Below are 25,745 nucleotides of genomic sequence, written 5' to 3'. Positions count from 1 at the left end.
TTAGCTAGAAATTAATAAACAAACAGCACGTACATAATCACGTACATTTGTAAAGTTCTGTTCGATCTAACAAGTTTTTATATCATTATTAACATAACATAACAAACGATACAACCGATTCGTATGACTGGTTGTATCGAAGCCACCGAACGAAACTTTCTTCTTCGCTGTCGTTATATATACATCAGCGTTTTCCGTGAAAATGTCGTTCGATAAACAATTTCTAATATAAGTGGGGAACTATTTTACTAGAAAGTATCCTATAAGGAAACAATATTCGCTGTTGTCCTACGGTTCTCTTGATTAGTTTAAAAGTCACTGTCATCTCTTCGCTTTAATGCTAAGAATGCTACTTTAGATTATCAATAAACTCGTTCGTAGACTTATCTTCGATACCTGAAAACATTGACATTTATGTAATTATTCGATCAATTGTGAGCGATTCGTCATCTAATCGCAAGAAAAACATAATAAAGTCAAGATATTCTTACAATGAACATTTCGCGGAGTGTCTGACGTCAATTCCAACGAACTCGATTTCATTTATTTGAAAATCGCCCATTTGAACATTAATATTTGTCGAATTAAAATAAATCTTGAATCTATAATTAAAGAGTAAAGGTTTAGTACATTACGTTTTGTTGTCCCATAAGGCCGAGAAAATCAAAACACGCTAAATAGTTTACTTTGGTTCTCGCAAAAATTTTGCTGACGCGTGCTCGATTGTATCCGTGACCTGAAAATCTTCGTGTTCGTTTTGTTTGTTTAAGCAGAAATTAATACTCGACAAACTTCTGTTCATTTTCCTTGTGTGCACGTAGAATTATGCGTGCGCTTGAAACGCATCTAATATGAAAGCAAAATGTTTCCGTGAAAATCGAAGCACAACCTTGCATTTTGCTGACCACCAATAATGGTCTTGCATGTTAAGTACAAGTACGATAGAAACAGTATAACACGAATAACGTGCTCTCGAGAATAATGAAGAGATCATTCTTCATTATTCTGTCGTGTTCAGACAAAGATCATCGCGAATTTACTTTGCATATCTGTTCAAGGATTATCATTAGTGACAATGCGACGTTAAAGCTGTATTTGGCGGTCTTACAATCTACATCAGTCGGTAATATGTTCAGGAAGAAATTATATAAGTAATGTTTCCGGTTGCGTATTGTTTGGTCGGAAGTTTGATCAATATTCGAATACTTGGTATAAAGTTAAACGAATTCTTATGTGCCCATACGCAGTATTGTTCTTTAATATAACATTTATATAAGAACAATGTGATGTATAACAGGAAAGTCAGTTTTACTATTAAGCAACAATTATTCTTCCTTATTAACGCGCGTCATGAATTCTCTGGTTGCTTCGTTGAATTTCCTAATAATTAATAATAAAAAAGCTTATAGAGTACGTTACTTATACTATGTACATTCGTTTCGACATTAGAATCATCATACTAATTAGCATGCGCACCGTATCTCGGTTTCAACCCACTTCATCATTCTACCATATTGCGAAAAGCCGACTGGTAGGATCAAAACTTTCTATCTTATCCCTTAACCTTCGTACTATGTAAATAGATTCTTAATTAGAGTCGAAGAAAATTTCATACATACACTTCTACATACTACATATCGACTTCTATCGAGTCGTTACTATGTCATTTAATAATAATTATGCTTAATCTATTACAGATTAATGAATAAATAAGGAATTTTTTAGAAGGACACCTGAAGCGCTCAAAGAAGTATTCGTACATCATTTAAAATGTAACAATTTAAATAAATTAGAGATTACTACAATTTGTAATCATTTTATTTAGCGTTTGATTCATATGAGTTAATCCGTTAAGGCTCTAAACTATTTATTCAAGTACATCAGCTTGAAGTGATCAGCTACGTCGATTATTGTTATTTCGTCGTACTTTTCAATTATTACGTCTAAGCATGCTGCATCGCACCGTAGGATCCGACAATTGAATGCCATTCACGGGGATAATTTCGTTTCATGAATCCGATCAACGTTCGCGCGTGTTCCATCTGTCGGTATGTACAGCGTCGGCAATTGTTATTCAACGCTTCCGGTAACAGTCCTGCAAAAATTCAAAGGATTAACATTTTTATAAGCGTTTTCACATTTACATATGTTTCATCTAATCAGCGCAGGAGAAAGAAAATATTGATTCGTGTAAAGGACTTCTCACTCGACGGGAGATAACATAAAATGATGAAATATAAAAAAATATTTCTTATTATTCCTATCATGTCCGCTATGTATTGCATACAAAATTTACGTTTATTACAAACTTTTACGTAAAAATATACATTTCTTTAAAAATAATCATTCATTCTGTTTGCTATGTGTTGCATACAATGTTTACACACTTCGTTACGTGTTGCATACACAATCGTCAGATGTTTCGTTCTTCGAAATACCCGTCCACTTTGTTTACTTATCTTTCGTCATTGTACGCAATCGGTTACCTAAAATTCAAGTCTGAAACATCCATTTTCTTCTAATGGAAGTTAAGAAACTACAATTTCACAGAAAAGTTATTTGGGAAATTGATCGGTGTACGAATACTTTCTACACCCACTGTATACATTTTTAAGACAGTTAAAAATAATGAACAAAATGTTAAAATAAAAGGTATTTCAAGCTGTGCTGAAGACAGCCATGCGTTATACAGGGTGTCCCAAAAATGTTGGAGGTCATTGAACGAGGTGGTTCGGGAGCTGATTTGAAACAACTTTTTCCTTAGCAAAAATTATGTCCGAGGCTTCGTTGAGGAGATATTAACAGAAAACCCCGACCAATCAGAGCGCGCGTATACCGTTGGAGCGCCTGCAGTAGGCGTGGCTATGCGCTAGGCGGCCGCGCTCATACGTTACCGCGAGCGCTCCACCGGCATGCTCACGCTCTGATTGGTCAGTGTTTTCCGTTGATATCTCCTCAACAAAGCCTCGGACAATATTTTCGCTAAGGAAAAAGTTGTTTCAAATCACCTCCCGAACCACCCCTTTCAAGGTGTTACAACATTTTTGGGACACCCTGTAGATTCTGTCTGTGTCAATCAGGGTCATTTTGCGATACGGAAGATGTTAATTGAAGGAGTCATACACCTAACGATTAGTTAGGTGTCAATTTTTGAATCATTTTCTAGAATGATTAGAGTGTACTTCATACTGAGATTTTTGGATCCATGGGTGGAAAATTAGTACACATTATGTTAAATATCAATGAAATAATACCACATTTATATCGATACAAACTATCCATTATTTATGATTTTTTAAATTCCAATTTGTAAAAAAGTCGCTATGGAATATATATAGTATTTTAGATCTCACCTTTAATTTTTCTCCCTATGAGATCGCAATGGCCTCGATTCAAAATACAATTGATTTGCTTTTGCACGTAATTTCTATCCATCAGGAGATTCGAAATGTCCTGTGCGTCGACAGAAGCTACGAATACAAATACAGTTAAAACAAAAACAATTAACACACGCATGTTTAATGGAAATATTGAAAAATCGTCGAGTTATTAACTCGTGTATATATTCTTCGAATGAATCGTCAGTTTTGTCTTGTCGGGGTAAAACTGGCTATTTCATGTTTCGGAACTTGTCTTTATATTTTCTCCCCTCTCTGAGGGCAACTGTTAACTGTTAATAGACATTATACTATAATTTTGTAAATTTCACTTTCTTAATCGTTCGCGGGAAGCAATTGTCGAAAGACAGTGATGAAATCCATTTTCTCTTCATTGATGTACGCTTTTACAAATGACTTTCTTGAAAAATACGCGACATACTGCATTCTCATTATGTCCCAGGCAGTGATGGGCAAAACCCTAGGCTTCGAATAAATCTAAAATTCGCTGCTATGTTTGTCTTGGTTCTTCTTTTGAAAACTTTCCAAAGAAGGAAACGAGACAAACACATCAGCAAACTTCAGATTTATTCGAAGCCTAGGGTTTTGCCCATCTCTGGTCCCAGGCTCGTATTATAATTGAAATGGATACAATTAGATCGTTTTATTTTGTTGACGTAACTAGATTATAATTATTTAAATTTCAATTCTCCGCGCTGATCTAGGGTTTTAATTAACACTTTACCGACCGGTAGCGGGTCAACATCCTATGTCCTTATCACCGGCCGCTCGGCAGCAGATCTTTCCTGGCACCGGGAATTGTATAAAAATACGAGAGCTTACAGAGCAAAGCAACTTGTATCTCAATTCAAAGTAACAAATACTTGATAGTTATCATAGCAGTTACCGGTCGGTGAGCGTTGGGGACAAAAAGTCGATTAATCGACTACCGGTCGGTAAAGTGGACGTTATTCCTAGAGCAACATCACTAAAGAGTATTTGGCTCCACCATGCTCTGGTGTATTCCAATCTATTGTATGCCTTGTCTGTGGTTATACGTTCTTATCTATTTTTATCATTTACTTTGACAGATAAAACGTTTCTGTTTACGTATTCTTGTCTTATTCGAATTCTCGTTAACTTAGCTTACGTCGCATATACAAAAAAATTATGAAAAAATATTTGCCTTTGCAAATAAATGTTCACTATCACTTTTATCCTTGACCAATTTTTACCTTTTACTCTGCATTTATTATATACGCATTCGTTTTACGTCTTCTGAACAGTTTGCAACTAATATTACTAATAGTACATACAACTAATATTTTCGATCTATAACAAACAATGGCACGACCGATTGCTTACTTAACTAGAAAGGAGGCAATATCTAGCTGTCATCGTTTACACAAGTACGACATTAGTTTATTAATTAAAAAGGAATTTTTTAATAATATATATATATTTTTTGTAGTAACAATTTAACTGAGGAAGAAAATAAAAATATATATGGAAAATGTAACAACTATTGGGGTCATGGTCATAATTATACAAGTAATTATTATTAATTTATTAAAATTTAAAAATTCTAATTGCAATTCCATTTTAGTTGAAGTTACTGTACGTGGACCTGTGGATTCTATAACAGGTATGGTCATGAATTTAACAGATTTAAAATTATACATGAAGAAAGTATTGATGGATCAGTTAGACCATAAGAATTTGGATAAGGATGTACCTTATTTCAAAAATGTTGTTTCAACTACAGAAAATTTGGCTATCTACATTTTTAATGAACTTAGAAGTTTTATGTCTAATCCAGATATTTTGTATGAGGTTAAAATTTATGAAACTGATAGAAATATTGTCATTTATAGAGGAGAGAAGGAAACTTAGTTTGCAAAATCTCAAAGCACAAAATGACAAAGAAATATTGTTTATTCTTTTTGTATATAAATATATTTAATATCTTAATCTAACAATCAGTTACATGGGTATAAATACAATGGTGTATACCTATATATATGCTGTTATAAGTATTATATTTTTTTAATAATTAAATTCAAAAATCTTCTTTTAACAATGCAATTCTCTTATACACAAAGAAGATACATTTTTCAGAGATAAGAATACATAAATGTATTAAAATATGTTTATAATAAACACATATAAAATGTATATAAATATGTTGCATAAATTATGTACTTATATAAAATTGTATCTATTAAAGTTTATCATGAAAAAAAGAATAACCTTCTATTGTTTAACATTACCGGATAAATTATATGGATGTAAATGCAGTAACAAATATAATAAACCTCTAATTTTATCGAGTTAGATAATATATAACTGCAGTGAAATTATTCCAATTCAATATTGCATTTAATCTTTTTTTCCAGTACTGAAATATTCCAACAACATTTCATCACATCTGTTAAGAGAATAAATGTTTCTATACTTTATTTTAATATTGCACATTTAAACATAACCTATTTCACTTCTTAATCATACATATTTGTACAAAAAGTAATAACTAGAGTAATATCACGAATGTTACGACGGTAAGCGATTTCGTTAATTTTTAATACAGTCCTTTAAAAAGACAAATCTATCTTTTATGTAAGATACAAAGATAGATTCTTCTATGATATATAAATGTAAAATACATATTTCTCTTTGTAAAAATACTAGTACAAAGTTAAGTTTTTAAAATAATAAAATTAAATAATACACTTTAATATATATTATGTTCTCACTCTTTTGTTTTTAAAGTTAAGATCATTGTTTCCTGAAAGAAAAACAGCCTTTTGATAGTTATATTGATAATTATATATTTGTATTAATGTCGAGTTTAATGTAACTTCTGATTGTTACATATGGTATTCCAAGTTCAAAATCATCCTTTGGCCAATACTTTAATACGGGCGATTGTTGTGGTTTTTCATCTTTTACAGAAAAATATGCAAAGAGGACAGCTGCTGTGTAACTTGCAATGAAAATAAACAAATGCCAAAGTGCATGTAGATAAGGGAAATTTAGATTTAGCCAAGTATCACAAAATAAACGATCGTTTAACCAGCAAGCAACAGCTAGTAGCCAAACAGCACCACACCGTAAACCCAATCTATAAACTCTCATGGACTTTGTCCTTAAGAAAAACATGTTCACTGTTAAAATGTGATGTTGCATTGTGTAGCTGTTTAATGATTTTACTTAAAAATTTTACCTTTTTAATTCAATTATCATAAATCCAAAGGCTGGTATGCAAAGACTCATTAATGCAAATGCATTTATTGCAGGATGTATAAATGACAAACCAGTTGCAATAAGAGTTGGTAACATTGCGCACAAAGAAAGAAGTTTTCTGTCATTTTGTAAAATATTTGGAAAATACCTTCTTGGAAAGAACATACAGAAACCAGCCATATATACCCACAAAATTGCTAATTCATCTAATAATTGTCCTGTTATGATATTAAAAAACATTTAGATATATTCTTATTCCTGAAATTTTGACAATGAATTACTTACCTATAAGAGACAAAGTAGCATGAAAGTATGCACTACTAAGACCTACTATCATTAACAAGAACCAAATGATATGAATTCCAGGATTTACAAATCGTCCATAATCTCTGAAGAGATGCATAAGGACAGGAGGAAGTAATAGAAATATCACATTGCTCAGCTACAAACAAGATTATGATTACTTCATTACTGCTATATCATTTTAATATTTAAACAGTATATAAGAAAAATAATAATTTAAACAAGCTGCTAGAGGACTGTGTCTTTTTAATAACATTAATGTTCTAAACAAAGAATATCTGCTACTTCAATTGATTACAAGAATAGTAAACAGAATTTATAATATTTGTATTTATTGTCATTGTAAAGTACAAACCGTATTCATAAATTCTGCAATACTAGAAGAAATGCTGTAATTACGTTCACACCAGTCGACAGGCGAACTACCAGCTTCAAATGGTTTCCACATGTCGAAGTATATCTAATATGTCACTTAATTTTTATAAATACAAAAATTTAGAATTCCTTAATTTGCAGTCCTTGGGGAAATTTTATAAACTTGATCACGCAGAAATTAGTTGGTGAACCGTTCAAAACTCACAAAGAATGTTAGAACAAAGGAACATTCGTAGTATATCTTTGCACCTTTTGTATGTTGTACATACCATTTGTATTAATAGTATATACTCTCGATCAAATATACCATTCGCGTATTAATGATTTCTATTAGTCACACCACAAATATCGTGTAATTATTATAATACATTACACAAAAGATAATTAAAGAATATATTATTCGCATGACATGTCAACATTTTATTTGTATTTTTATTAGAATTAAAGGACAAATAATGTCGGTACAATAATATAAATACATTCACCACAGAGAATGACAAATAATCGTGTAGCGTGAGGGGAAAGTCGCAAGTAAAAAACAACAAAGTCTCAATCTGTTATTTTCCTTTTGTCTTTGTTTTTACACTCAGGTGCAATTGATTCTTGCCGTGAGAGGAGAAAGTCACCAATTACGATGATGCTTCGAAGAAAACTGAGTTTTGGTTGGTGCTGAAACTGCTGGTTCTTTTACTAATGTAAATCGAAACAAGTTGACGAATCAGAGCAGAAAATCCAAGAGAATTATTTATTAAATATGTATCACGTATAGACATATGTGATGGTATTACGTCATTGAAATATAGGGTGCCCCAAAAATGTTGGAAGTCATTGAAGGGGTGGTTCGGAAGGTGATTCGAAACAACTTTTTCCTTAACGAAAATGTTGTACGAGGCTTCGTTGAGGAGATATTAACGGAAAACACTGACCAATCAGAGCGCGCGTATACCGTTGGAGCGTAGGGTACGCGCTAGGCGGCTTCGCTCATACGCTATCGCGGCCGCTCCACCGGTATACTCGCGCTCTGATTGGTCGGGGTTTTTTGTTAATATTTCCTCAACGAAGCCTCGGACAACATTTTCGCTAAGGAAAAAGTTGTTTCAAATCACCTCCCGAACCGTCCCTTTCAAGGTGTTACAACATTTTTGGGACACTCTGTATTCAGACGATTCAACCCATATAATCGTACGGTACACTCGTGAAATTTAGTGATTCGATCACGTAATATATGAAAAGATATTACGAGACAATGAATCGATGCGCAAGTTTCGATTAGGCCGGTGGTTAACCAGCTTTAGCCTCTAAAGTCGATTCTGTGATAACGGACGAAAGGATAGCCAATACGGTAACTGGCAGATACGATTGTCGCTCACATGAGATGATGGCCTTATCGTAGATTGGAGCGAATACCCGATGCCTTTTTTAACGCGAGCATGTGAACGGATCTCGAGACTCGAATTTTCGATTCGGAGCATCTAGTGTGAGAGTTAACGTACTCAGCAGGGATAATTACGGAGGTGGAATTTTATTTTCGACCGAAGGATCGTGTGGTTGTTTACGCGAGGCTTTTTATGAACGTGTGTTTCGTTCGTCAGCGCTCGTCGTTTCGCTGATCGTTCAGTTGTGCCTGGCTTTCTTGCCTGCTGCCGCGAATGTGGATACTTCACGGTGCGCTGTGCTGCTGCTGCCGCCGCTGTGCGTTTCATGTCCTCACCACGGCTGGTCACCTCCGGATTCTGACGAGATTTCCACATTTCTAAACGGTTTGGAATTGGTTCGTTATTGTGCCAGGCCCCGCCGTGATTGTCACTTGATAGCAACACCCGAGGCGCCAAAGCTGTCCGCATCGGCGCTTTCTTCAGCCCAAGTGGTATCAATGTTGTCTGGCAATGGTGTGTAAGGAGAACGTGGTATCATGGTTTGGGAATCTGTCCAGGTAATCGAAATATCATCTGCATAGTTTTCCGTTTTCGTTCCATACTCTTTACTTCCTGATAATATATCAAATAATTCCCGGGTTCTCAACTTACTGTTACGTTTTTCACCGTGACCTCCTCATCCTTCTTACCAAATTTCGAGCTAACCAAAAAGAACATCCCGTCGCGATCTTATCTCGATTCTTCGTGTCAGAAACCGTCATGTCTATATTAATTATTTGAAAATTACTCGGTTATCGATTTACTTTGATATCTAATTTACTTTATTGCTGACATGTAATTACTTTACTTGTTACATACAGAGATACCATGTATGGTAGCAACTGTGTCTATAAATTTTCCAAGTACTTGAAATTCAACAGTGAATTGATGGATATATCGTTTTTAGATTTTTGTTTGGAGATAGTGACGCGTGAAATATACAATATTATTTACAATTCTTATGATAGATTAATTTTAGCAAAATATTAAAAAGTATGTTTTTAAAGGCATTTAAAATGAATACAATTGAAGTGAAATATATGTATGTTTTGTTATGAACTGTATGTACAAATTATAATTTGATTTTTATGTGAATATATAGTTAGACTACTATAAATTGAACTTTGTTAAGTCGAAAGCATGCAGGTGTAAATCAAAGTTTTATTTATTTCTCTTTAAAAATTCTTGGTAAATCAAAGGAGAAATAGAAGTTAACTCAAAGTCATGTATTTATAAAAATTGATTTAATTGATATACATAGTTAAACTACTATAACATGAAACATAGTTTGTCAATGTCTAACCGTTTATCCATTCTGATGGTGATATTTATCCAGAATTTCTCTTACCAATTCACTTCTTCGAAGAATCAAACTGTTCAACAATTTAGTTTGAAAAATTAAGGGAGACTAAGATAATCAAAACCATTAATCAGAATATGTTATTTTTATTACGAATTGCTGCTAATAGTTACATTCATGCTATTGAAACTATTTTAGACTCAAGTACAATAAGAAAAAGGATTAGATTTTTAATCTTAATGAATTTACAATTGTAAAGGAAAATGTAATATTGTATTTGAATTTTTTATGAAATTATTATTTGCATAGATTTTTATGTCACATTTATGTCTATAAATGAAACCATATGTTTTTATTATACCCAACATGTATCAAGATATATGAGATGTGATAGATAGATTATAATTTTGATCAATCATGTATCAGATATTCCATAAATTTAGTAGTGAATTAAAAATTCAGAAATTGTTATTAACTAGCAATGAAAGAAGAATTAAACTGATATTTAGAATTAGGTTTATGTGTTACATGTTTTTAATAGCTATCACATTGAATATAGTGCACTTTTGTGCATGAGTACAAAATTTTACAAAATAACAGACAAAATTTGAAATAAAATCAGAAATAGCTTTTGGTAAATATACAGTAAGAAAAACAAAATAAAAAATCTATGAAATTGATGTATTGCTTTAGTTGTATGTCTTGTTAAATTACATTTCTTCTACATTTAATTATTTAAGTTTTGATATTAGCAACTACCGAATGCAGCTTATCAAAAAATCAATTTTACTATTTTCGTGTATAGTAGTGTGATCTCATGTTACTGAGAAGACATTGACAAAGTTTTATAGATCAATTCTGTTGTTTCTCCATCTTAACCCATTTATGCCTTGCATTCTATATATAGTCTACCTTTAAAAAATATTTATAGAAAATTTTCTTTCATAGAAAATGATTCAGTGTCATTGCACATACAAGGAATCATTGTGGAAAAAATAGTCAGTATTCTTTATGATCTGGAAGTGATAGTTTTGTTCTATATGATTATCTGTTGTACTTCTTACAAGGTTTAAAATTTTCATAGGTTTATATGACATATGATTTATCAAAACTACATTTCTTTTATTTCGTTTGGTATATGTTGGAATGCGTGGTAAATTAAATATAATAAAAGTTAAAACATGAAGGTGACATTGAAATTTCTGCAAGTAATAAACTTACAAAAGATAATATTTTAACTCTTTGCATCCTAAGAAGGTTCTTTAATATGAGCAATCAGTAACTTCAAGGATCTCTTGTAATATTGCTGTTGAAAATTAAAACTGTTCCTTTTCTCATAAAAATGATAAATGTTTGTAATTCAAATTTTATTTATTTATTTTGGTAATTCAGTTTATTACCATAAATAATACTTGAGCTGAGTTTTTGTATGTATCATTTCTATTGCCATAGTGGCACCAATGAAATGCTGTGTATTTAGATTCCAATATACAATAATACAACACTATTTAATCATAATTGTTAATATTGAATATAATCATACATAACATTAGACAAAAATATTAATTCTTCTTACATAGCTATTATAATTATTTTTTTCTTTAATATATTTATGTTTTATAATAATAATAGTCATTAGTAGTTTTTAGTATTATCATACATCTTAGGTAGACATTTTTATATTCATTCAAAAACTCTATAATAACAATGAAGTAATTCTATGATATATTGTGTATTCATTATTTAAATCTTTATCCATGTGCAGTTATAAACGTATCGATGTCATGTGCACGTTATTAAATATGTGCCTGCCATTTGAAGTACGATACCTTGGCACTTGTGTCGAGGATATTGGTAAGCGGGACTACAATGACCTTCGTGACACGGAACATCATGCAAACAGTGCCTCCGATCTTACTGAGCTGACGACCTTAGGGGTGGCAGATAAACGTACACGAAGGAAACTTGCTCTTTACATGGCATTATTACATTCTTGTAATTATGCATGTGCAGTAATCTTGTACAAGAATCTATCAAATTTTGACTATCAAGAGATCTCAAATCTATTAAATGGGACCACCTTCACACCAGATGACCAACCTTTAGAAGAGCTGCTCTTATTGTACACAATGGCTTTAAATCACCCAGCGTTTACATATGAGCAGAAGAGTGTCTTTGGCAATATTTATATAAAACTTCAAGAGGAGGAAGCTCGCTTGAATCTGTCAAAGTCAAACGCATCTTACAAACAGACACAAGTATGTACAAATTCTTATATCAATTATACTTGTTCTATGCAATTAATAATACATTCTTAAGTTCTTTCTTCTATTATTTGTATACAAATAAAATAATATGTAAATGTAGTAAATTCAAGATTTGAAATGTACTTCATTAATATATGTATTTAATAACAGGGTTGCACACCGTGTATGAATACAAATGAAAGGTTAATGGATACTGAAATGCAGGGCAATTGTTTAATGGCACCTCCTCCGATGCAGACTTACCATGGTAATTTATGTGTATCGCATGAAATATATGTATAATGTACATTATGTTCAATTAACCATCAAGAATTGAAGAATAATTGAAAAAAATATATTGGTAGTACAATTAAATAGTGGATGATTCTACATGAAAAAATAAGTTAATAATATGTAAATGTAAGATCTTAAATAAGCAAAATATGATCTGTAACGATATTTACTATACTAATTCATAGTTAACTGTCCAATTCATTTGCAAAAACTTTACTCTGCACTTTCAATTTTTTTTCTTTTTATTATTATTATTAAGAGTCGCCCACTTTCCACTACCAGTAATGGCTCCCTTTACATATATTAGATGTATGTATACAATTATATTTGTTAACATATTTCTTTTATATATTATTTGCAGGAGAAATGGCAATGAGAAATAATACTATGGTAACTGGTGTTCCTCCTGGTCTTTCGATGCCTCCTCCTGGACTATGTTTATCAGCACCGGAACAAATGCCGATAGGATCGGGTGGTGGAACACCATACCTTCATCTTGGCTTCTCATCAGTAAATCATATGCCACCATGGACAGGTCAGGTTATGATGGGGAATCAACTGATGTATCACACTGGCGATATGTTGGCTTATCCACCTTCCCCCTTAGTCAGCCGTCAATCGTCGCCATCCCAGTCACGATCTCCTAGCCGCAGTAATTCCCCAATGGGTCGCAGGAATAACACAATGCCGCGTACTTCGTCACAAGTGACTCAGTCTACTTCGAACACCTTAACAACGTCAACGAGTGCCTCTAACAGTCAGACAAGCATCGCAAGTTCAAATGCCAATTCTCTTCCCCCACTTCCTACACTTGGTACGAGTAGGAGTCATCCTGGACAACCTCCATTGCTTCCATCACGCTCTGTTCCTTTACCTATCAGCAGTTCTACAACTTTTTCGCGGCATAATAGCATAGAGAATACTCCTTCTACCTTAATTCCGGCAGCACCACAATCTAAACAACCACCACCACCACCACGATTGCGGTCCTCAACTTCTGGTGACTCTTTACGAGAAACGCTAGGGAAGGAGATGCCAAATTTCAAAGGCAACTTACAGAATTTTTCACTCGATGAGGTAAGATAGTAAAGTGCTGAAATAAATGAAATAATTAAATAGACGTGATTTTATTGGTATCGGAGAAAAACAAATTGATTTCATTAAAAATAATTGAAGTTTATTATACATAGATTACTATGTAATCGAATCTCATTCTTTATTTATATTATACATAAATTCAGTTTCTAGTAGCATATTTTGCAATTATATAAAGCGTAACATTATATAATACATTGACATTAATTCCATTACTTACTACATGCCACGAACAGATTCGGAGGATGAGCGACGAAGATTTAAGGGATATAGGATTAACACCAAATGCAGTTGGGCAATTACGAAGTATAGTTAAGAGTCAAACGACTAACGGTTTAAACCAAATTAATAGCGAGAAAAAATTGGACAATACTACTAACACGGGTCATGCAGTTGTAGAACCAATTGAAAATGAGGTAATCATTAAATACTTTACGTTTCATATTATACAAATAAAAAATTGCACGTCAAACAATTATTATCCAGGCTATACCGGGGATGGAGATGTTAAATGATAATGGAAATCAAAGCAGTAAGTCAATGCCATTACAGGAACAACATCCAGCGATGCATCATCATCATAATCACGCAGCTACTCCTAATTTACGGCGATATCCTAATATGCCACCATTAGATCCCGCGCAAATACAAATGTATCCTGCACCGCCACCAATGTATGCTACACAGAACGCACCATGTTATGCCTGTCTTACGTTACCTGTTGCTGGGGTACAAAATCGATATCCAAGGTAAGAAATATCAAAGTGATCACTTCACGAGGGTAGTAAAGCTTCGGAATTTTAAATATTAACCGTTCATTAATCTTACAGTTCTAGCAAATGAATTACTGTAACTATTTCGAATTTTGTATAGTTTATTACTCGTTATTCGGTAAATGTTTTTCTCAGATTATCATTAAAAAATACCAGTAATTGCTAAAGTTTACATTCAGTTACGTAAATGTGTGGTTTTTAGACGGCGAAGATGCTTCCAGACTCGTGGGAAATCTGAAAAAAAATTATCAATGGATTTATAATATAGAAAAGATATATATCTTGTTTGTCGGAAACAAAATGTAAAATTAATGTTGTGTACATTTGATTAAGAAAAATCAAAGTTTATTCATTTAAAAAAAATTTTTTTCCAAATTTTGCTTCCGACACACTTTAAATAACCTTTTTAAGCGCACGTGTAGAAAAGTTTCGAAGAATTGTTGGGGCCACCTTCAATATTTTATATCCACTGTTTCCGGAAACGTAGTTTTGAGAAAATGTCGATCGCGTTTAAGGTTTCACACTTTCTGAGTTCTTAAGAGAATGAATTTGTTTTTTATGTATAATCATGAAATTAATAGTTTTAAGTGAAAAATTGTATAATTGTAAGAAAAGGATTATCCTTTACACTAATTTACTTTTTATTTTTCATATTCCTTATGTTCCTTTATTTTATTTTCATATCTTTTTTGTAGTTTATAAATAGTTCATACTTTTGAAGATTGAAAAAGTTTTACGAGGTCGAAAGCATTCATATAATTTTTCGTTTCGTCAACGAATAATTGTCAAGCGCAAATAATTGCTTATCATTTTTTGGAGTTTATCAAATCCAGTAGTAAATCAAAGTCAAGTGTACATACAAATACTATAACACGCTACGAATATCGTAATTTAACGGCAAAACTGCCACCTTTATTATGTCAAAGTCAAAGCGTATTTACTTTGAGGGAAAGAAACGGACGTTCTGTATGTTACGTTCTAATATTTACCTTCATTCCGCTCGGAATTTGATTGCCGTTTCGCCAGTTTCTGGAACTATTCAATGAAGCTTGAAATTCACACACACACAAAAAAAAAACAAAACAAAACAAAACTTGTAGCTATTAGAATAGGTAACATCAAAAACGATATTTTGAAGATTTTGAGGCTTGGCTACTCTGCTTAATAATATTCGTTGAAATCAATTGAATTAATATAATATTAAAACGTTTTAGGTGCAATGCTCAACATGTGTATTGTTTGACGCAATTTCAAGCCTTGAGGTTAGACCCTGAGAGCAGTAGGCACTGTTCGCAAAGCAGTAGTTCCGATAGTACTGGTAGCAGGTCTCCGCCGGAAACACCTCCAGCAGCCCCGTGGGTGAGCGAGAGCAACGCACCACCAGTTACCGATCACCTTAACTCAGCATCGGCGCACTCTACGAGCGCAGTGTCACATCCAGCACCTCAACAGCCTATACAATCGATACCGGAGAGGCAACGTCCTAGAAAAAATCAGGCGCATGTGATGCGTCATAAAAATCAAATGGTGAACGGCGGTGGAGCACCGAATTTATCGCAATGCGTTTCCTTTCCCGCGCCACCAACGCAATCGCAGGTCACGTATCTGCCGCATGGTCATTTCTCAACTTTGAGACCCAGCAGTGGTATTTATTCTAACTTCTCACATGGACCGTATGCAAGACCAGCTTATCCGACCACGTATCAACCGAACGGTGAAATGATGTACCAGTATCCTGGGCATCCATCTTCAGGAGGAACACCCCCACCGCCACCGAACGCTGCCGCAACACCCGTACAAGCACCATACATGCCTCCTACTCCGGTTGTTACGTACGCGCCAGCTGCTGTCCCACCAACGAAAATCTCGTGTTATAATTGTGGCAGTAGCAATCATCTCGCAGTCGATTGTAAGGATCAAACGATGGAAGATCTTACGAAGAAAGGTAATCTTTTACTTCCTATTTGTTGGACTAGCAGCATTTGATTATTTAAATTTATGTCGCTTCTTTTCATAAACGATACATATTTCTAATTACAGCTCAGTACCGCCTAGACTACAGTATAATGAAACAACCTGGAGAGTGCCCAAGTTCTGACAAGTGATCCCCTGCCACGGACCACCCAGCAATTTACCATTATCATCACTACCATAATTACTGTTACCATCACTGTCATTATCATTCCCATTACCACTATTACCATGACCCCACGACAGCAATACAACTTAAGGACCGTTCAAAAGATGACTGCTATCGCTCCTTGTGCAAGTTTTCGGTGATTTTTGTAGACATCCCTTATATTCAGGACGACGATTTTTTAACTGAGGATGTTTCACAGTTCACGGTACCAGGTATACTTTTTACGAGATCTTATTTATGATAGTAATTATTCTTAACTATGATTGTAAAAAGATGTAGCGTCGTGTACAAAGGGAAAAGAACTAAAGGAAGCATAACGCAGAGTCCAGGTGTTCTCATCTATGTTGTTAGAATACATTTTGAACGATTTGTGTTAGACATTGACTCGGGTCTTTCCAAACGATACCTATGGGCTATTCACCCTCTAAGCCATTTCTCCCCATTTCTCTAATAACTAGCCATAAATGAAATGCAATGAAAAAAAAAAAAAGAAAACAACGCATTGTGCTCTGATTAGATAAAATCTACCACGTTTGACTATATTTATCATTGATACCTTTTCTTCTACTAGTATGTCTACTACCACTATTACTACTATTACTATTAAACTATTACTATTACTTCTATTATCGCTACTGCATCACGACGTTTTTATGTATATATATTTTCTCAATTCTTACGTGCGCAATGTTTGAACGAGTGTAAAAATATATAGAATGGTGAGGACGAAATAAGTGGGAAATATAGCGTGGAAGAATGACGAGTGAATGTGTAGACGAAAGTGAGAGAGAAAAAAATGAAGAAAGAAAGAATGAGAGAACAACAAACCATAAGTGTTCGATCATCTAGCTGCCGTTGCGCTCCTGTGTGTATAAAACTACGAATATATACGCCGCTCACCACTCATTTATTAATTTATGAATAGTTAGCTAAGTAACAATAACTCTCATCCTATTTATATAGTCACGCAATCACGTGCAACTTAAGCAATTTTATACGACTTTTATTGATCGCCCGTCTTTTTTAAATGTAACCGATGCGTTACATGCGTTTAGAATCTTCTTAGTGGTTAATGAAAAAAAAAAAAGGGAGGGGGAGGGGGGAAGGCAAGAATAATAATTCTTGGAATATGTGTTAGCGTTTAGGTATGAGTAAAGTGGCAATCTACGTTATGCGCTCGCCTTGTCAACAAGTTGCTACTACACTTAAATTAACTTTTGATTAAAAACACCATTAGCGAGTGTTAATCTGATTCTATTAGAGTGCATAATTTGGAAAATTTTTGACTAGCCCCTGTAATTTACGATGGTTTGTACTTTTTACTCGTAAGGCTCTCATATTATGCACCTGATCTATGTGTAGTGGGTCTTAAATACCTAATAGTATGGAATGAAAAGCTATAAAAGTGAACGAGAGTGAATAATGTGTGAATTTGAATACGTATGCATTTAAAAACTTTCCTTTGATGATATCTTGATATAAAGAATTTCTCAGGTGTTTCTTTTGGTTGGTACTCGAATATTTCGGCAGCTAGTCAGTGGCCACGTGAGAAAATTTTTTAGTAAATTAATGTACCAGTGTCGGTGTCTTTGCAAGGACGAAAGTTTGACTTTTAAGATTTAAAATCAGGCTCGCTGATTTTATTCTAATTACGATATAAATTCACTATGATGATATTATTTTTCATAGATTATTTTTTTATACGCGAGAAATGTGTTTCCTAAATGTTCTCTAAACAACGTTTGATCATTACAAACTCCAAAGAAAGCCAAAAACTAATTATTTATCGATTAATTACCAAAATCGCGTGTAGATTACAAATTTAACAAAAACAAAGAAAGAAAAAAAAGAATCGTAGGTCAGTTTAAAATTATTAAAACTGAAGACGTTGTTCCCGGTAATATGTTAGTCAAACTTTTGTCAATTGTTTGTAACAAGTTTATTAATGTAATTACAGAAACCTGGTTTCGGTGTTCGTAGGTGATGTTTAGTGAAAGTGCCATTTTTTATGTCAATACCTAGTGTCTTTATATCGGTCTACGAAAAAAAAAAGAAAAAAAAAAAAGAAAAGCAAAGGTTGACATTTATCTTGCTGTTACCATTAGCGAATAATAATAATTTTTTTTTTTTTTTTTTTCGAACTACCTGAGAAAAGTTTCGATGTGGCTGTGATCGATGAGAAGTTGGTGAAATTTATATCGAAGCTGTAAACCAGAACACCTATTCAACTTCACGATAAACAAAACGAAAAGAAAAAAAAAAAGATAAATTTGTTGGCATTCGCGAGCACTCTGTCCCAGGTATTAAGTGTTCATAATAAGTGGCAGAGTTCGTCTGAGTAAAGTTTACAAAACGAGAAAAAAAAAAAAAAAGAAGAAGAAGAAGAAGAAGAAGTAACAAGCCTCGTTTGTATCGCGTCAGAAATGTAATTGTGTTGCTTGACAATAGCGAAAGAATAAACACAGCGGTTTCGCGAATTTGTACGTGCTTCGACCACGAAACAAAGGAGTCTGACTTTATGGCATGCGCGTATGGAACGATAAAAAGATTTTCGTGTTTTTTTCGCGATCATGTCTTAAGTTCACGGTGAAAACTTCAGAACTCGGTTCTCGAGTTTTCGAGTAAATTCGCTTTACAAAAATTGAGAATATTATTAGTGTTAATTCGTTGACGTAATTTCTGATAACTTTGATAAGTTATAGAGAGGATTCATATACCACCTTGCCAAGCAGTAACAAATCATTGTTGACCAAGCAATATCGTGATAGTTTGTAGTCACGATTAGTTATTCGAAAGCAATAGTAATTATTAGCGCGCGCCACTTTATTACCGTTTACCAACCGTCGACGTTGACGGTGAGAAGGTGTAGTTTTTCGATCTAGTATCATTGGCAATAAAACGAACGCGATATATTTTGTCCTTAACTATTTAAGCAATATTTCTTAGAGTAACATCGGTATAGGTTTTTTCAGAGAAATATTATTGTATAGTATTAATGTTGTAAACAACAATAAGGCAGTTGTATGTTTTCGTTGCCAATCAGCAATTGTAGATAAACGAAGGTCGTGTAGTGCGCACTTTAGCAATAATGTCATGCTCGATAAACATGATGCGTTATGTAGATGTTATTTGACGAAAACAATTCTGTTCCAACGTGTCGAAGTAAGGAATTATGGTTTCCATTGCGCCGTTTCGTTTTATAAGTTTATTCAATATTTTATGGGAAATGCACTTTCCAACTGTACGTTCACATCGTATCGATAGTCTATTTGTCTTATTAGTTTCGTTCTCTGCAATACGTTTTTCAACTGTTATGTAACATTGTAAAATCACTTCCATTGGTTGCAACATCGCAGATGTGGTTTTAGCTAGAATTGAGACTCCTTTGTTTGGCAAATACCACGCACATTTAAGCTAGCGAAAAGAAACTAATGACAGCAAAGAAATGTTGTTCTTGGGAAGGGGAGAAGGAAGGTTGTCGGCTACCACAAGTCTTCATGGTTCCTGTGTCACCTATAATTGGTGATTTACTGGGAGCAGACTTATCTCTGCTCACAGAGAGTTAGGTTCTCTTCATCGAATCGGTATAGATCAGTCTCTGCTCTTGTCACTGTTTCCAATATCTTTTCGAGGCTTTGGCTCTTCTGTGATCTGGTTGTTGAGGCTCTTCTTCGGAGTCAGTGGACTCACTATCAGCGTAGACTCTTGGAAACGTGATAGGATCTTTGTTGTCCATGGTGTTGGTGACTTTTGCTTGATATCTTCTGGCAAGTCTCTTCTCAGTAGGGAGATCTCCTATTTGCCTTAAAACGTCGTTTCTGATGGGACACCTGATCCCCTTTCTTTTAACGCTGAGGTCTTCTATGGTTTTTTTTTGCCAACTCCAGACATCCTTCTGACAACGTATGGTCCTGCAGGTCCCAGAAGTCCATGGGATATAGATATTATACGCAATATAATAGAGATGTGAACGATTTCTACGGTTGACTTTTTCATATTCTTGCAAAGATTTGCAACTTGATATAGAGAATATCGTCACAAGAGTCTGATTTCAGCTAGCAATAAATAAACTCTTTTGTAGTTGTCTTCTGTAGAGAATTGTGATCGCAAAAGTGAGAGACTGGTTCGTGTAGTGGTTCCAGAGGGTTGAGCAACACTTTATCCAGTTTTCAAACTCTTTGTCTATTTTCTTATTTGACATCCTCATGTTTCGCCGAGATGCATGTCCAAACTGCAACCTACTTTGACCGAGTGCTCCATGTTTTTACCTCTCCAGCCAAGGTCACTTTTTTAGCCAAAACTACCAGTCCTTCCATTACATAAAAAAGATTTCTGATTAGTCCCTGTCCATGATAGACAGGCAACTGCTCTCAACAACCATTACAAAGCCAAACCTCATAGAGTTTCTGAGTAGAAGCAATTGGCAACACACCTTAACAGTCATAAGACACAAAGGGGTCGTCAGATCTACCGTCGGATTAGGCTACCAACCGATTCGTAGCGAAAGGGTAGGCTCGTGTATCGCGCGAAGACTGTGGCGGTCGTCGATTTCAGAAGATTCGTGTGTCTTTTTGGGTGGAGATCTGTTTGATGCAATCGTTATGCTACATTATTAAAAAAAAAAACAACAAAAAAAAAACAAAAAAAATAGTTCGAATGCTCTTGATCAAATCAGTATTATACCTGAACGAATCAAACAAAAAAGAAAAAGGAAAAAAAAAAGGAAGAAAAAGTTAAAGAACCATATCACTCGAACGGAAGCCGTAGAACAGAAACGTGAGAGATTAATAGTAGTGATAACTATAATGAAATGATAATATTGATATTAATTATAGTAATAACAATAAGGATAATATTATATATTCGTTGTAAGGTAGAGATGTAAAGTTTCCAGAAAGATTGGACATCGTTATGCCAACAAAAGTGTCTCGCCTTTTTCGTCGAATGTAGGCCATTGATGAAGATAAAAGGGAATGCGATTCGGACCGTGAACAGATTTTAACGCGTCAACCTTGGTTGTCTCTGTCGTTCTATCGTAATTCAATTAGCTCTTGTAATAATTGTTTCCGTTTCTAATCCCTGTTAGCACAACTACTCGCCGCTCTTTAACACTTTTAACTACTGGCCTGTTTCGAAACAGTCTACAAATTTAGATTTTCTATATCAGTATACATTCATCTAGGCTGACATTAATTTGTGTACATCGTTAGTAGATAGATCAAAAGGCTCGCGTGTTTCCTCAAAGCACACGAATAACAAGGTCCTGTACGGTGGACACTGAAATTAAAAACTATAGGCGGGCTCTCGGTAGATAAAAGTGTTAATTGTTCCTCTTCTCGCTTCAATTAGAACCGATCGTTAGCGTTTTTCTTTTTACGTTTGCGAACCGATCGGGACATAAAATTCAAACGAACCTAACGATAGAGTCCTTCATTGAGAACTTGAGCGATTAAAGAAAGTTGAAATCCTTTTGTTTAGTTAAAATTACCGCACGATGTAGATTGCTCGGTGAAGTAAACTGTTTTGTTGTCTATCCAGCCGTGAAATTAAAGACCAAATAAGCCGTTCGCTTTTAACACTTTGCCAACCGCACACTTTCCGCGAACTTTAGACAATAACGTGGCTTTATTCGTCGTATCTGTGAAGCTATTCAATGACGATATTTCTTTAAATATCACATTAACATTACGTACCGATAATTACACAAATATTCAGTGACATCTCGTACGCAAAATTACGTAAAATTGTTAAATCGGATTACTTTGTCTAGATACATAAACGATCTCGGATATGTACCTCTTTCGAAAAATTAATTCTTATCCGCTACCTGCCAATCGTATCTTCGATTTTTAAATGACATGTGGTTACTGTACACACGCTTATTGTGTATATTTGTAAACGCACAACGCGATGCGGCGTAAAGAGACCATTGGTTGGCAATGTGTTAAAGATTCAATTACGTAAATCTTTCTTTTCGTTTCTCTTTGGCGTATTTTAATTAATATATATATATATATATATATCAATATATTATATATATTATATTATATATATTGATATTATATATATATCAGAATATCTAACTATATATATATATATAGTTAGATATTCTTTGTCACAACACTCTTGATATGCCACGGAATAACAAACTTTCTCGACACTTTTACATCTCCAGTACTCGAATAACTCGAGCGAAAAAAAGGAAACGAAATTATATATATATATATACGTATATGTGTATATTTATAAAGGAAAAAAAATGCGAGGAAAGCCACAGGATGCGAGAGAGGAATCGAGTTACGGTGTATCTCCTTTTTTCCAAACGTTTTTTTGGACATACAGGGGTGTAATTGGGCAGCGATTAGGATTGTACAGAAAATAATAAAACGAAAAAAAAAATAAAATAAACGAATAAGATAACGCGTTAACAGTAAACAAACGACAAGAGAAGTCGAAACGAAACACGTCGAACACACACACACACACACACACACACACACACACACACAAGTGTGCGCACATGTACACAGCCATTTATCGAGATACCGTCGGCATAGTGACTTACAAAGCGCTTACAATTACGATATACATTTGCTGCGTGTTTCGCCAGCAGAACTCGCGTTACGGTAATAATAATAATAATAATAATAATAATAATAATACTAATAATAATAATATTAATAATAACAATTAAAAAACAATGTGTGTGCGAAAGAGAGAGAGAACGTTAGCACGAGGCGACCGTCACGAAGACAATACGCGCTTTGGGTGAGAAAGAAAACGCCGTATTAAAAGACAACAAAAAAAAAAAAAAAAAAAAAATTGCAAAACGAACATAAAAAAAAGGAACGAAGAAAAAATAGCGTGTGAAAAATATAGCGAGAATCGAGACGACGGCGAGAGAGAAAGATAGAAAAGCGAGTGGGAAGACGGTCGAATCTTACCGATTCCCCCATACAGATCGCCGCAAGCAGCTCCAAACCAGGCAAAATCGCGCGGATTCGCCTCGCTCTACGTCGAAGCGAACCAGCGTCGTTAGCTCTAGAGAGGGTATCTAGTTGAAGCCCCTTTCGTTTTTTTTTTCTTTTTTTTTTTTTCGTTGGAGAAACCTTGTAAAGACGTCCCCGATCATTCGGGGGAAGGCCTGGGATCGCGTGGGATCGGTAACAGGAAAACCCTAGGGTTTCGTACGAATCTGAAGTTTATCGTGTCTCCTTTTTCGAAAAGCGTCGATGAGAGGAAACGGGACAAACGTCGGGAAACTTTCGATTCCTTTTCGAAGCCTAACGTTCGGAGATAGCAGAGCCTACACCCCCCCCCCCCCCCAAACCCCTCGGTTTTCCCAAAGGTTTCGAGGTTCCTTGAAGCTCGAGCGAAAAACAGACTTTCCACGGATTTAAGCGGAGCTGCTCGCGCAAACTCTCGCGGCGTATGGAGCGCGCCAAGTTGGATCGCGATCGTGTAAACGCGTGTGTGCCGCTACGATTATTCTCCGGTAAGAATAGAAAAAAGACGAAAAAAAAGAAAAGAAAAAAATTAATAACGAAAATTGATAATGTTTTTAGAAAGCATTCGAACGACGAGAATGAAGTTCGTTCGTTCGTTTTCTACTTTTTTTTTTGTTTTATTTTTGTTTTCTCTTTTTTCTCGCTGGACGACGAAAGCTCGCGTTGCGATTGTCGTGACGCGAGAAAAAAAATGTAAACAGGACAAAGGAAAAACAGAGAAAAGGACAAAAAAAATGAATTTATGCGAAAATCGAAAAAAAAAAGAGAGAAAGAAAGAAAGAATACGAAATAATAAGAATCTGTACGAGAATTTGTGCTACTTATGTGTCGTGTACATACGAGAACGGTGCGCAAGGGAAACACGTGTGTATGAGATTACGCGAGTATGTATGAGTGAGAGCATGATAGGGAAAAAAAATAAAAAAAATTTACATATAAATATGTGATGTGTATATACACACTCTCTCTCTATATATATATATTATATATTATATATATATATATTGTATATTATATATATCATATATACATATATATATATATATATTATACGAAAATATTGAGATATATTTGTAAATTCTGTTATCTGAATGCATTATAAATATTTTAACCTCCTGTAATGAAATATTTAATAAAAAACGTTACCAACCAAACCGTCTACACTTTTCGTCGGTGTGCTTAGGATATATGTGCATTTTATGGAAATTTACTAGTGTTTTACGTGCGACAAATACGACACCCTGTACAGTGACATTTTGTCCTATTTTTGTTAAAGTATTGTATGCTATTCTTTTATATATATATATATGTATATATTAACTTTGTGGAAGTTGAAGGTAATATTAAGAAGCTCTATGGAGGTGTTTAAAGGGACTAAAACGTTTTTCATAGACTAAATAAAAAGGTCTAGTTGGTTGCATTGCCGGGCCATCGACAGACATTGTTATATATCATTTTCTGTAAACAAAAATTATAATAATTTTGTATTAGCAAATACACAATTATACTGTACTAGATAAGTTAAATGTATTTTCTGATGTGGATTAAACTAATCAAATTCTCCGCATAGTATGTGCGGCAAATTAACGGTCAATTCCATTTCATTTGTTATTATCTTATACCTGCTGCTTTTCTGTACTCTTTTTTCATCGCTTCTTGTTCACGCATAATCGTTGGGGCTTCGAATAAATACTGTTACGATTTTCTGTGATTTTCTTTTTTAATTAGAACATAGCAATTACCATTTGTTACGCAAACAGTATCAACATGTTAGCAGCGAAAGGAGCACTGCAATCGTACAAAGTTTTTCCAATAAAATTTCATTAATAAGTATTATCGAATCGAGTACAGTGAATGCAATCGATCCACGAGACTTCTGTTATGTAAGACTGTACATGTGTGGCATAAAGGAAGCAATACAGATACCGCATTATGGGTCCATATGGCATAGATACTCTTATGTTTTGCGTAAATTCTTGCAAACTAGACGCTATCTATACGTGCTGAATTGCTCTTTTAATTACCGATGTAAAAATTCTTACGAAAATTTATAAATACCTTTATTATATTCTTTTTTATACTACACAGAAGTCGATTTATAGACTTGAAACTTTAACTACCGTCTTATTTAGAAAGAATTTACGATTTAAAAGAGAAATTTTGTATTAGGTTGACGC

At 34.2% G+C, this 25,745-nt stretch overlaps 4 protein-coding genes across 5 annotated transcripts; 2 read left to right on the top strand and 2 right to left on the bottom strand.

Moving 5' to 3' along the window:
• Positions 1 to 19: 19 nt before the first annotated feature.
• On the bottom strand, positions 20 to 3,877 carry LOC128890888 (ejaculatory bulb-specific protein 3-like). The gene is made up of 2 exons (XM_054149862.1): positions 3,354 to 3,877; positions 20 to 2,095 (listed from the first exon to the last, which is right to left on the bottom strand). The coding sequence occupies exons 1-2, from the start codon at positions 3,514 to 3,516 to the stop codon at positions 1,944 to 1,946; spliced, it is 315 nt and encodes a 104-aa protein (XP_054005837.1). The 5' UTR covers positions 3,517 to 3,877; the 3' UTR covers positions 20 to 1,943.
• Positions 3,878 to 4,400: 523 nt separating this feature from the next.
• Positions 4,401 to 5,286, top strand: LOC128890885 (6-pyruvoyl tetrahydrobiopterin synthase). The gene is made up of 3 exons (XM_054149859.1): positions 4,401 to 4,786; positions 4,849 to 4,928; positions 4,984 to 5,286. The coding sequence occupies exons 1-3, from the start codon at positions 4,722 to 4,724 to the stop codon at positions 5,268 to 5,270; spliced, it is 432 nt and encodes a 143-aa protein (XP_054005834.1). The 5' UTR covers positions 4,401 to 4,721; the 3' UTR covers positions 5,271 to 5,286.
• Positions 5,287 to 6,190: 904 nt separating this feature from the next.
• Positions 6,191 to 7,954, bottom strand: LOC128890882 (alkaline ceramidase). Its single transcript, XM_054149853.1, has 4 exons — positions 7,279 to 7,954; positions 6,906 to 7,062; positions 6,601 to 6,838; positions 6,191 to 6,522 (listed from the first exon to the last, which is right to left on the bottom strand). Exons 1-4 carry the CDS (start codon positions 7,369 to 7,371, stop codon positions 6,201 to 6,203), a joined length of 810 nt encoding a protein of 269 aa, XP_054005828.1. The 5' UTR covers positions 7,372 to 7,954; the 3' UTR covers positions 6,191 to 6,200.
• A 577-nt stretch (positions 7,955 to 8,531) lies between these two features.
• On the top strand, positions 8,532 to 16,939 carry LOC128890868 (zinc finger CCHC domain-containing protein 2). Of its 2 annotated transcripts, none has more exons than XM_054149815.1 (8): positions 8,532 to 9,231; positions 11,779 to 12,271; positions 12,431 to 12,527; positions 12,915 to 13,630; positions 13,885 to 14,064; positions 14,201 to 14,397; positions 15,636 to 16,366; positions 16,462 to 16,939. In XM_054149815.1, exons 1-8 carry the CDS (start codon positions 9,185 to 9,187, stop codon positions 16,524 to 16,526), a joined length of 2,526 nt encoding a protein of 841 aa, XP_054005790.1. In that variant the 5' UTR covers positions 8,532 to 9,184; the 3' UTR covers positions 16,527 to 16,939. The 2 variants fall into 2 exon arrangements, with proteins under 2 accessions (XP_054005790.1, XP_054005789.1); XM_054149814.1 differs by having other exon boundaries at positions 8,540 to 9,231; positions 14,135 to 14,397.
• The last annotated feature ends 8,806 nt before the right edge of the window (positions 16,940 to 25,745 follow it).

This window comes from Hylaeus anthracinus, unplaced genomic scaffold, assembly GCF_026225885.1.
Source record: "Hylaeus anthracinus isolate JK02 unplaced genomic scaffold, UHH_iyHylAnth1.0_haploid 12001, whole genome shotgun sequence".
In the NCBI taxonomy this organism is placed as follows: Eukaryota; Metazoa; Arthropoda; class Insecta; order Hymenoptera; family Colletidae; genus Hylaeus; species Hylaeus anthracinus.
This window is presented reverse-complemented; position numbering and strand designations above follow the sequence as displayed.